At 47.0% G+C, this 10,884-nt stretch overlaps 1 protein-coding gene across 1 annotated transcript; it reads right to left on the bottom strand.

The window, feature by feature from the left end:
• Positions 1-285: 285 nt before the first annotated feature.
• SRGN (serglycin) lies at positions 286-2,740 on the bottom strand. Its single transcript, XM_010084297.1, has 3 exons — positions 2,650-2,740; positions 686-833; positions 286-499 (listed from the first exon to the last, which is right to left on the bottom strand). Exons 1-3 carry the CDS (start codon positions 2,738-2,740, stop codon positions 286-288), a joined length of 453 nt encoding a protein of 150 aa, XP_010082599.1.
• Between the last annotated feature and the right edge of the window lie 8,144 nt (positions 2,741-10,884).

The raw sequence follows: 10,884 nt of genomic DNA, 5'->3' as shown, positions 1-10,884 counted from the left end.
CGCTGGAGCGCGATAACATCCACACAGGCCCACACAGGGCTTGCAAAGCTGTGTTCCCCCAAGTGGGATGGCTGCCCTGGCCCATAAAAGCAAAGAGTGAGCTCACAGTTAACAATATTTTTTTTTAGTGAGTGAAAGCACTAAAGATTTTAAGGCAAAGTTTTTATTGATTTGGCATTGGTTTATAAACCCCTCAGTGGCCATCGCGTAGGGTCAGGCCCTGGGGAAGGGGCGCAGGAGGTGAGGGAGGCCACCGTCAGCACCAGGAGGCCGCCATCTCCGGCCCTACAGGAGCAGATCCTCCTCTGTGAGCTTTTGCTGCAGCTCGCCTCCTCCCAGGCCCGTGAAGAAGGCGGGCAGCTTCACCTCAGAGAAGCCGTTGGTGTCACCAAGCCCTGACCCGGAGGCTGGCTCTGCTTCCAGCACAGTGTCGAACCCGGAGCCGGACCCCTCATCCGAGAGCGGGAATATGTCACCCAGCTCCTGGTATCTCTTCATCCTGAAACGCAGAGTGGCAGCTAGTTTATTCCAAGTTTATTATTTTGTCTATTATCTCTTAAGGGAACACATTAAAGCGTCACATTCTCATGGGTGAGCTGAGCTGTGGCAGGACCATCAAGACAAGAATACCAGACATTTTTGGGGGTGCCAGCATTAATGACGAGTGTGCAGCTCAAGAACTTACAGGGACGGGTCTGCCATGGGAGGAAGGATTCTGTTGGCTCCACCGGTGGGCATGTAAAACCAGGGCCCGTTCTCTTCGATGCAGTTAGCAGACCAGGCATCGGGTCGGCACCTCACTCTCTTGTACCTTGCCTTCTGCATTGGAGCACCTGATCAAATCAGCTGTGTGTTATTCACCAAGACCAGGGCATTATTCACCAGGACCTATTTACTTTATGAGCACCTAGTAAAGCTTAAAGGAGCAGAAGAAATTAATCTGTGTGGCCCTGTTTGCTCAACTGCTGAAAACTAAATTAACCCTGAAGATATTTTTTAAATGGCTACTGACATCCTAAGTGACATCTTTGCTATCAGAGACGTGGGGTGCATCTCTCATACGGCACTGGGAAGTCCACGGGAATTAGAAATGGAAAACCCGTGGGAAACCACCGCCTCACACTGACATCACAGCAGGGCTCATCCCCAGCTCAGGGCACAGCACGTCCCCAGGGGACCTGTGGGCTGGGCCACCTTCAGCTCTCCCCGAAGCTGGTGGCAGTATCTTGAGATATCCAGGAGACAAGCCACCGCAGCAGTGAGCTGGCTCCTGTGCCCTCCCTCCCTCTGTTGGCTCCAGAGGGGGTCAGGACTGACCCCGCTTTGGCTTTACCCGTCTCAGCTCTGCCCTTTCCTGTTCGATGGGATGAGTTTTAGTGGGCAGGTTGGAAACTCAGGGCATGCCAAGAGCTACCTGCCGCAGGAGCAGATTTGGAGATTACATAGGGTTTTGGGGCACGTTGCTGGAGGACAGATGCTTCAGGTGTCTCCTAGACATGACTCAGGGTTACATAAACCCACAGTTTCAGTTATGGTGCTGCCCAGGTGCCTGATCAGGGCTGTCACTGAAAAGCAGGTCTTCAAAAAATACCAAAAAAAAAAATAATCGCAAAGCAATGATAAAAACAGTGGCATTTTGTCCTTCCTTTTTGTCTCATGTAATTAATTTGTTCTGAAGCCTCCTGGTGCATTCTCCCCCTGTTGGCATTTTATCTATTTCTTCTCAGTTTCTTGGGAATATCTTTCCATAATTACTCTTCTCTATTGCCCTACATATTTCCATAATGTACTAGATGACTTTCAGCTACCTCCTACTCTCATCTGTAAGAGAAAAAAGATCTCCTGGGTATCATTTCCTGCTTCTTTTATAGCATATTCCTTTTTCATACTAATTTTGTTCTCTTAACATATTACTAAGAAGGTTTTTAATAATAACAGTGGCAACAAAATAAACAATAATTTGGAAATAAGCAACATAAAAAAAGCAGGCCATAATCTCTCCAAGATCAGCCTCCGAGTGGTAGATACATAATGAAAGCCTACCGCTATCACAGCCTTGGTTGGGGGAGAAATTATGCTCTACGTGCTTGAAAAGTGCTTCTCCCTCACAAGAAACAAATCCCCAAGATACATGTCATCATGAATCAACATTTCCTTTTAGTTGTTTTAGTGCTGCATGTTGCGATATTGTACCAAATAAACCGTTTAATTTCCTCATACTTACAACTAGTTTCCTTTCCTGACCCCCCAAGAAAGCAGACCGTAGCAGTTATGACATAGGAACTGTTACATACTCTGTCTTTAACTACACAACTGAATAACAGTACCTAACCGGACCACCATGAAAGCACCAGTTAAAAAAAAATATAATATATGCATTAAAAATATACCCACATACAGCAGCTTATTTTATGAAGACTTTTTCTCATGGGCTCTGGGAAAGGGACACAGAAATGCTCTAGCAAGCAAAAAGCACCTTGTCTTACCATTCCCCCTCCAGAAAATGAAATGTTAGCAAAAAACAAGTTTTCTCAGTAGATCTCATTACCCCTAGAAAAAGGTCAGTTTGAAAAATTCGGAGTCTGCCTACTTGGCCTACACTGCAGAGCCCAGAAAGAGGATTACCAATAGAACAACTGCCCATTTTACCTTGTGCTGTGTATCCCACAAAGAGGATTAAACAAATAGCCAGGAAAATCCTCCCATTACATCTGATAAGGAGCTGCATTTTGGCCGACATCCCTCCGCTTGCCACCAACCTTCACCACGGCTTCACACTTCAGAAATATGATGGGGCGAGGAAATCGACTTTTCTAAAAGGTTTCCAAAACCTCAAACCCAACCCATAACTTGCGTCACGGCTTCCTGATTGACAGGAGTGAGACATCTACAGAAAAACCCAGCGCTCACTGCCCTCCCAACCTTCATCACTCCAAAATAAACAGTCCCCACTGCCTTTGTCTCTAGTTTTACTGGAGGAGAAAATCAAACCTGGGACCAAGCAGCTTGACCGAAAACGTATGCTGCCGGCAGCTTGTGGTCCAGTCACGCATGCTGCCCAGTGCCTGCCCAATGCTCAGAGGGCTCCAGGGCATTTGCTGTTTCCTCCAGAGAGAAAAAGCAACACTTCATGTCCTCCAGCTTTCAGCCAGCTGGGTTTTGTCATTGGCATGGGCAGCGATTTTCCCTGCCTCAAGCCCACGTCAGTCCATTGGGAGCGTTAGAAGCCACCTGTTTGCAGTCGGTGCAAGTTTCACCAATGGGAAATAATCTTTTTCCACAAAAGTAAATTATCTGAGGAATCTCACACCAATTTTTTTTTTTTTTTTTTTTTTTTTGGAAGCAAGATCTTATATATTCAGAGAAGTGAAAAAAATGGAAGAAATTTAGAGAGTAGAGCCTGGTAAAAATGTGTTGGTTCCTGTATGAAAGGGCACAGTGGGTTTGCTCGGCCCCGACAGCTGATCCGGGACAGCTGGGTCATCGCTGTGTGGTGTGAGCAGCCCTGGAAGTGTGGCAAAGGGTTTGGACAGCACGTGGCTCCGAGGAGCCCATCTGGGAAAGCCGCGAAAGCCCTTATACAGACATATGGAAGCTGCCTTTCAGCCAGCTCATACCTTTCACTTGCCTTTTAGTTGGGATGAAACCAGGCTTGAGTTCACTTAAGAATATATTACATACAACAAGGCTATCTAAGCAGTGGGGTTTTTTTTAGTCATACCATTACCTGCTGGATTGACCGGGGAACCGATGTGTGGGCCTAACGTGCCGCCACCACCTTCAACAATGCTGTGGCTGACAGTGTAAGCTGTCTGTGGTAAATCTATTTTTACATGGTGGAAAGTCCACAGAGAGCCCCGGTGGGGATTCGGGCTGAGCGGCGACTTTCCCCGGGGTGCAGCTCTCCACCAAAACCCCACAAGTGTCAGAGGAGACCCCTCCAGTGGCTCCCCTCTCTGGGGTGGGATTTACCACCAGACTGAGGGGTTGAGCTGTGTGTTTGGCATCGATGCAATTTGTCATGAACCATTGCACGTGAGGTTTTTTCAGGAACAGGAAAAATAGGAGACTCAAACCAAGCAGGTGCCGGAGGACTCACGTGCAGCGGTTATTCTTACCAGCTTCTTTTCTACTTTGTATTTTTAGCATCAACTCTTTTGTCTTTTATTTTTTTTTAAGGTGGTGCTCAGCATCAATAGGAAGCCGGGCGAACGCGTGCGGGGAGGCGATCAGCCTCCGCCCGCCAAAGGCTGTGGAAACTGTTCCTGCAATAATACCTCTCATTTTCCGCTGGTCATGGGCACGCACTGACCCCTTCCGCACCCCTCCAGCGTGAACAAACAACCCCCCGTGTGGGAAAGTGCCTCTCCAGTGGCTATTTCTGCCGTTCCCACCAGGCTGGGGCTTTTTCCACCCGGCACTGGAAGCCCCACGGGATGCGGCTGGAGCGGTGCCCACCAGGAGGCACGGTCACGGGGGGTGGGGATGTTGCAGGAACTGGGGGAGCTGCAAAACCCCCATATCTGAAGGGGGATCTCACAGAGCCAAATTATCTGTCTTATACCATCAGCCAGTGGGGGAACTTGTAGCGCTGGCAGTTTCGCCGCACAGTTTTGTTATTTTCTTCTGCGTCAGTGGCGCCCCAGGAAATGAGATTGCTTTACAATTGGTAACCATGGGAAGACCGAAGCAAATTTTCCACTCTCCCATCTCACACACACCTGTGTCACAGAGGCCAAAAGCCCACGGGAGTGTCGGCCTGCCCCCGTCTGCTCCTTTCCTGCAGCACTTTGCCAGTGCCTGCACCCTGCCGCGCTCTGCAAGGAAAGAGCCTTCCACCTCCCTGAGACTGTGCAGCAGGAGACCTGGAGCTGAAGGAATCTGGGATGTGCAAGTCTTAAGAGTAAAGCATGTGCTTTTCTGGAGTGTCATGGGATGCCCAAGGAATGCTGTGTGATTATTCACCTCTCTGTAAGCCACTCTGCATAAAATGCAAATAATGAGCACACATTAAAAAAAAAAAAATCTCATCCTGAGCTAGAGGCCATGAGTTGCAGGAAGCTAATACACTTTTTTTAAACAGAAAACAGCATACAAGCTACACGATATTGGAACACTAACCTTGAAATGTGCTATTGCGTGACTATCACAGTTCAAAAGAAAGAGGGGGTTTTTAAGTAAAATATTTTAAATCACGGAGGAAAGGACAGTCACCATACCTAGGTCAGCTACCTCAAGATTTACTTTCCATACACTGCAAGGAATGTTCATAGGGTAATATTCCTGTTGCATAGATCCTGTGTGTATAGATTGGAAGATTAAATGCCCCAAAAGAATAAGCCTATAAAAAGAAAATAAATGAGGAGCAGGTCTTTCAGAACACAGCTCACTCCTGGAGCATTTCTTACAACTACCGCGCTGAAGCACTGCCATTATTTTCAAATCACATGCAAAGCAGATTAAAAGCTTTGCATTTTTCTAAGGCATTAATTTGGGGAGCAGAGGGCAGGCAGAGGGAGGGGGCTGTGTCAGCACTGTGCACCCAAAAAAGAAAATAAATGAGGAGCAGGTCTTTCAGAACACAGCTCACTCCTGGAGCATTTCTTACAACTACCGCGCTGAAGCACTGCCATTATTTTCAAATCACATGCAAAGCAGATTAAAAGCTTTGCATTTTTCTAAGGCATTAATTTGGGGAGCAGAGGGCAGGCAGAGGGAGGGGGCTGTGTCAGCACTGTGCACCCAGACACTCAACCGGACACCTGGGACTCTTCGTTATGTGCCTGAAAAATCTGGGACTAGCCTCTGAACTATAATAAACACTCCAAAACCTAAAATGATGAACTGCTCCTTAGTCCTGACTCTTGGGGCTGTTTTATCACCCAACAGGCTCATTCTCATTCATAACTGCTCAGAAATCAGCTAAACCCTAATGGCTGCGGGGTCACCCTCCTTGCAGGGGTCAGGTTTTTCCCTGCCCCAGCTGGCAGCAGCTTGATCCTGACTTTGGGGGGATCCAGGCTGACCCCTGCACCCCTTCAATGCTCCTCCCTGGCGGGATTTCTAAATCCATCCCTGAGCAAATATGAATTCTTAATCTGGGTCACACCTGAGCTCAGTGCCTGGCCCCTGTGCTCATCCGCGTACCCGGAGCATCGTGGCGCAGGCGGCAGGGCAGTATGTGGCATCCCTCGGCCTCTCATGCCACCGCCTCCTGCCTCTGAGGGCGGTATCAGGACCTGGCCCCCCAAGATAAGATTCACATCTTCCAAGAGATCATTAATGCTCACGTGCATCACGCAGACATCAGACATTCGCTGCCATCTAGATTGTGCGGAAGAGCAGCTCCTTGTTTTTCCCATGATGAAGGTCGAGAAGCGCACGGGGAGAGATCTTTGCTAGAAGCCACAGCTGCGGCAAGACTGAACACAGACACCGACTGACGGGAAACTGACAACAGCCTTTCCCCATCAGCGATCTCACCTCTGCCAGAAACGTTAACCGAGCAACGGGCCTGACTTCAGGAGTTAAAAAGAAGCTTTCCTTTGCACTGGGAGGTGCGATGCTTTCTGCTTCCATGTGCTGAAGCCCGGCGCACCAGGAGGTTTGGCTGGCAATTTCAGGACTACAGTTTAAAAGCAACCACTTGTTAAGACATGACACAGCAGCCGAGCTCCGGTTTCTGATTAGGGAGGCCATTTCAGTAGCTGTCCTCCCTTCTTTAAAACCTCAAACCAGAGCAGCACCAGCCCCATGGCAGAAGGACCCAGACCTCGCTGGGAGCTGGACCTGCAGTGCGGGGCAAGGCAGAAGAAAGTCCCCTTCCTGCATCTGCTCATTGGGAAAACAGCTCTAAAACCACAAAAAATTAACTATGGAGAGAAGGACCATGGGACAAAGATGTTTTAAAAGCAAAGCCTGGTGCCCTGTTCCTCCGCTGCTTCTCCAGGCCCGTCTTTTCATTGCAAAACAGTTGGCATTGCTGGTTCGAGCTCAGTTACTGGGTATTAGATGCAGCTATTTTTCCATAAAATGGTCTCTCCTGCACAGGACAATCTTGCACGAGTGAGCTGCTCAGCAGCTAAAAGTTTAGATGCTTTTTATCAACCCTGGGCTTTTCCACCATTTGTCATCTTCACTGAGCTGTTGGGGAAAAAGGTGAAATTACATTTAGAGTAGAAGAAAACAGGTTTTTGGTATTTCCTGTTGACCAAAGGAGATGGGTGTTTTTTAACTAGTTCTAATTGTGTTTGTTTTAGTAGAAATACCCTTTTGTTTTGAAATGTGACACCCGGAAGAGAAAAACGAGGAAAGGCGTGAGGAGCCTTGGCCTGCCAAGGGAGCTGCTCCCCAGCGGGACTGGCACAGCCCAGCCCACTTGGCCCCTTTTGAGGGATCTGCTCTGCGTTCTTGAGGTGGACACTGCTGCGGCACGAAACAGCATAGAATCATTAGAATCATTAAGGTTGGAAAAGACCTCAAGGATCATCAAGTCCAACCCAACACCACCTAACTCACTAAACCATGTCCCTAAGCACCACATCTACACGCATGCTCCAAACTGCCCTCCTTTGGGTTCAGAAACAGTCTGCGGTGCTGACAAAGCTGCTCTGCCTGGGATTTCAGGATGAGAGCATCCCTTTAGAAAACATAATTTGCATTAATTAGGGAAAAAAGTATTTTTTGCATTTTCCTACTTCAAAGTGCTGGGATCCATAATCACTCCAATTTTTCATTTCTTTTGGCACAGGAGAGGCCTCAGACAGGGATCAGCCAGCAGGAAAAGCCAAAGCCCAGGGCAGGATTCATTTAATTGAAAGTTTCCAGCAAAAAGTGCAGTGGGGAGGCAGGATGGGCTAACCAGGAAGGTAAGACTCATGAGACCCCTGCATTTGTGATACTTTCTGCCTTTGCAGTGGGCTGCTGTGAAACTTCTCTGGTGTTTGCTGAACCCACTGGCTACCCAGAGATGGGCTCCAGGAGAGCAGGAAAAATTTCATGGTGAACACTCTGAGCGGTTTGAGAGCCCACCTGGGAACCACTTGCACTCACTCCCCTCCAAGACAATTAGCGTACAGGAAATCATCTTGTTAATTCCCCTTTTTTTTTTTGCCCCATGCATTTCACCCATGGGTCTCAGAGTAGCTGACGCAGGCGCTCGTACTCCTCTTCTGGCATTCAGTGACTAACACCAGCTCACTCCATCACATGCCCATCGCAATCTTTCACTCAATCACTCATCCAGTTCCTCTTTGTTTCAGCAGAAAATTGTATTAAAAACCCTGAATAGTGCAATCCTTGCATCCTTGTCTGATGTCCACTAGTCAGTCTCTTTTACAGAGACAACAAGCATGTAAATAGACTTCTAAGTATTTTGTGTGAAAAACTCAAGCACTAAACGTTTAAAACATTGCTAAAAACACCCAAATTATTAAACGTTTATTGGTGTTAAGGCACCACATCATCAGTCACTTCTCCCTAAACAAACGCTCGATACCGCAGACATTTTCCATTCTGAAGGGAAGTAATGTGTGTGCAAAACGCGCTTAGTGTTATGTGTTAGTATCCCCTCTACCCAACAGTCTCTCTAACATATCATGCAGATCTTCAGCTGTAAAGACACAATAGTACAATGGCTTTGGAAAAAAGGCAGACAAATAGTCCTCAAACCTCTGACTGTTTGTACACCGACCCCTGACAAGGAAGAGCTAGAAACCACCAGCGAAACTGTAAAAGTAAAAAGCACGAGCAGGCACTTTGGACAGAGTTCCTGGGAAGTACATACAAGCAGTTTTCAAACCAAATTTGAAATCCGCATTAGTCATTTGTGGCAAGCTTTACAGTAGCCAAAGATGTTGCAATTGAAGAGGAAAGAAAGTTGACAAATGCTTCTCACCACAAATTTACGCACTTGATTTTAACATAACAGTCTTTAGTTCTGTAACTTCAAGAGTATAGAAGGGTTGGCCTCATGAGCTGCCGCTCTAACTCCTCCTTTGCGGGACTACTTCTGGGCATTTTGAGTGAAAAGTTCCACAGCAAACATCTAGGTAACACTGACTAGCTCAGTCACGAGTAAAGCTCATCTTCACTCTCTCCGTGCTGAGTGAAAGGAAGACACCAAACAAAACCGAAACGTGCGAAGCCATGCATTAACAACATCAGCCTCATTTCTCGTTGTCTGATGCTGAGCTTGATCAGGCTCCTGCAATATTTCCGGGCGTGGAAGCGCAGCAGCAATCACACCCAGGGCCAGTGCTGCGCTGATACACTAAGGCATCTCCATTTTGCAGATAGAGAAGAAAACCATCCACCACGCCAGGACCACGTGAGCCGGTGCCAGGGCAGGACCAGAACTCCCACCAGAGGAGCCTTTGTGCAGGCAAACAGCAAACCAGCCCCGGGGACCTTTTGCTTTTGCCACACCGAGGCAGCAACCGTCGCTGCCTGCTCCCCTTGCAACACGGCGGACCTGCTTTCCTGCTGCAAAGGGAAGCGAGGGCTTGCTTCTCCCCACTTCCCCCGGTATCTCAGCTGGCTTAAGAGGGTAGAATGACAAAGGACATGGCTGTCACCTCCTGCTGCTCTCCTCAAGTCTGGTCCCCTCCTCAAGAGGGACAAAGAAAGAGCGTCCTTTGATGGGCTTGTACAGAGAGACAGAAAACAAGGCACTAGTTTCTTTCTCTCCTGAAATATTGAAGCACAGCACAACCTTCCTGATCAATGCATTTTATAACATATACCATGTCTCTAGGCAGCATGAGAACTAAGAGCATCTCAACTAAAACAAAACTGTGTTTTTAATCAAACCAAATTACTCCTCTTGAGTATTATGCACTATTTGAAGAAGTACACTGAGGTTATCGCCTCTGAGTTCAGGAGATCTCATACTTGATATGAACTCTGCACGAACATGGGCTTCTTGTAAACCTCGCTGCTTTATGCTGGCTAAGGAGAAAAAACTAGTAGAACAACAGAAAACGGGTTTCAGTTGCAAGGTTTTTGTGCCATACAAAAAGGAACAGAAGTGCAGGTTAAATAGAGTTCACAGAAACCTAATCTTTAATTAATCTTTGAAATAAATGCCTGACCTCACACATGTTTTACAGTTGAAACTCAACATTCCTGAAGGGAGCTTTGCTGCATAATCCAACAAGCTCCCCCCCTCTTTTTTTTCAAACTAAATACAAAATCTTAGTTAAGTTCATTGTCTCAAATCATTGAACAAACAGGAATTACTCAAAAGGTTTCCTTAAAAAGACATGCCTTAAAAGAACCACAACATAGAGTGTTGTGCTGAGCATCTGGCACAATACAGTGTCCAGTAATAAAATATACTTAGCTGGTGGTAGTCTTGAACATTTACTTTAGGAGATAAAGACTTTGAATCATTGGTTTCTGTGACTGATTTCATTACATGAAATGTATTTTCATTGTATTGCACAGTTTTTGAGAACAGCTGCAAAGCTGAAGTGTTCCGGGGTATCTTCAGAGGAGAAAGGTCTCCAAACCACAGCCCCAACCCACACAGCTATGTTGAAAAAGCTCCCATCCCTCTTATTTCCAGGCCTTCTTAAGTATGGACCTATTCCTACCTGTCTGCTGAGCTCTCACTAGACTTTCGGTGAATTCAGGGGGTTCCTCTGCCCACAACTGCTGGTTACAAGGAACACATAGCCCCACACTTCATTTGGCTTTGCCTGCCCTGCAGGTAACTTTTAACACTCACTTCAGACCAGTATTTGAAGGATGCGACAGGTTCATTCTGTTTGAGAAGAGGAAAGTAATTTTGAATGCTGCTTTAGCCCACAATCTATCCTTCCCTAAATGACAAGTAAACTATGTTTGATGAGCCAATCCTTGCTTTAAAAAATTTGCCCAAAG

This window comes from Pterocles gutturalis, unplaced genomic scaffold, assembly GCF_000699245.1.
Source record: "Pterocles gutturalis isolate BGI_N339 unplaced genomic scaffold, ASM69924v1 scaffold39725, whole genome shotgun sequence".
In the NCBI taxonomy this organism is placed as follows: domain Eukaryota; kingdom Metazoa; phylum Chordata; class Aves; order Pterocliformes; family Pteroclidae; genus Pterocles; species Pterocles gutturalis.
The sequence above is the reverse complement of the archived record's forward strand: the minus strand, read 5'-3'. Positions and strand labels throughout refer to the sequence as shown.

Excerpts from the sequence above, each read along its gene's own strand:
- SRGN (XM_010084297.1), bottom strand. The coding sequence starts at position 2,740 with ATGTCGGCCAAAATGCAGCTCCTTATCAGATGTAATGGGAGGATTTTC. Across the intron at positions 834-2,649 it reads TGTGGGATACACAGCACAAG|GTGCTCCAATGCAGAAGGCA; the intron begins GTAAAATGGGCA and ends TGATTTGATCAG. Across the intron at positions 500-685 it reads CCCATGGCAGACCCGTCCCT|GATGAAGAGATACCAGGAGC; the intron begins GTAAGTTCTTGA and ends TCTGCGTTTCAG.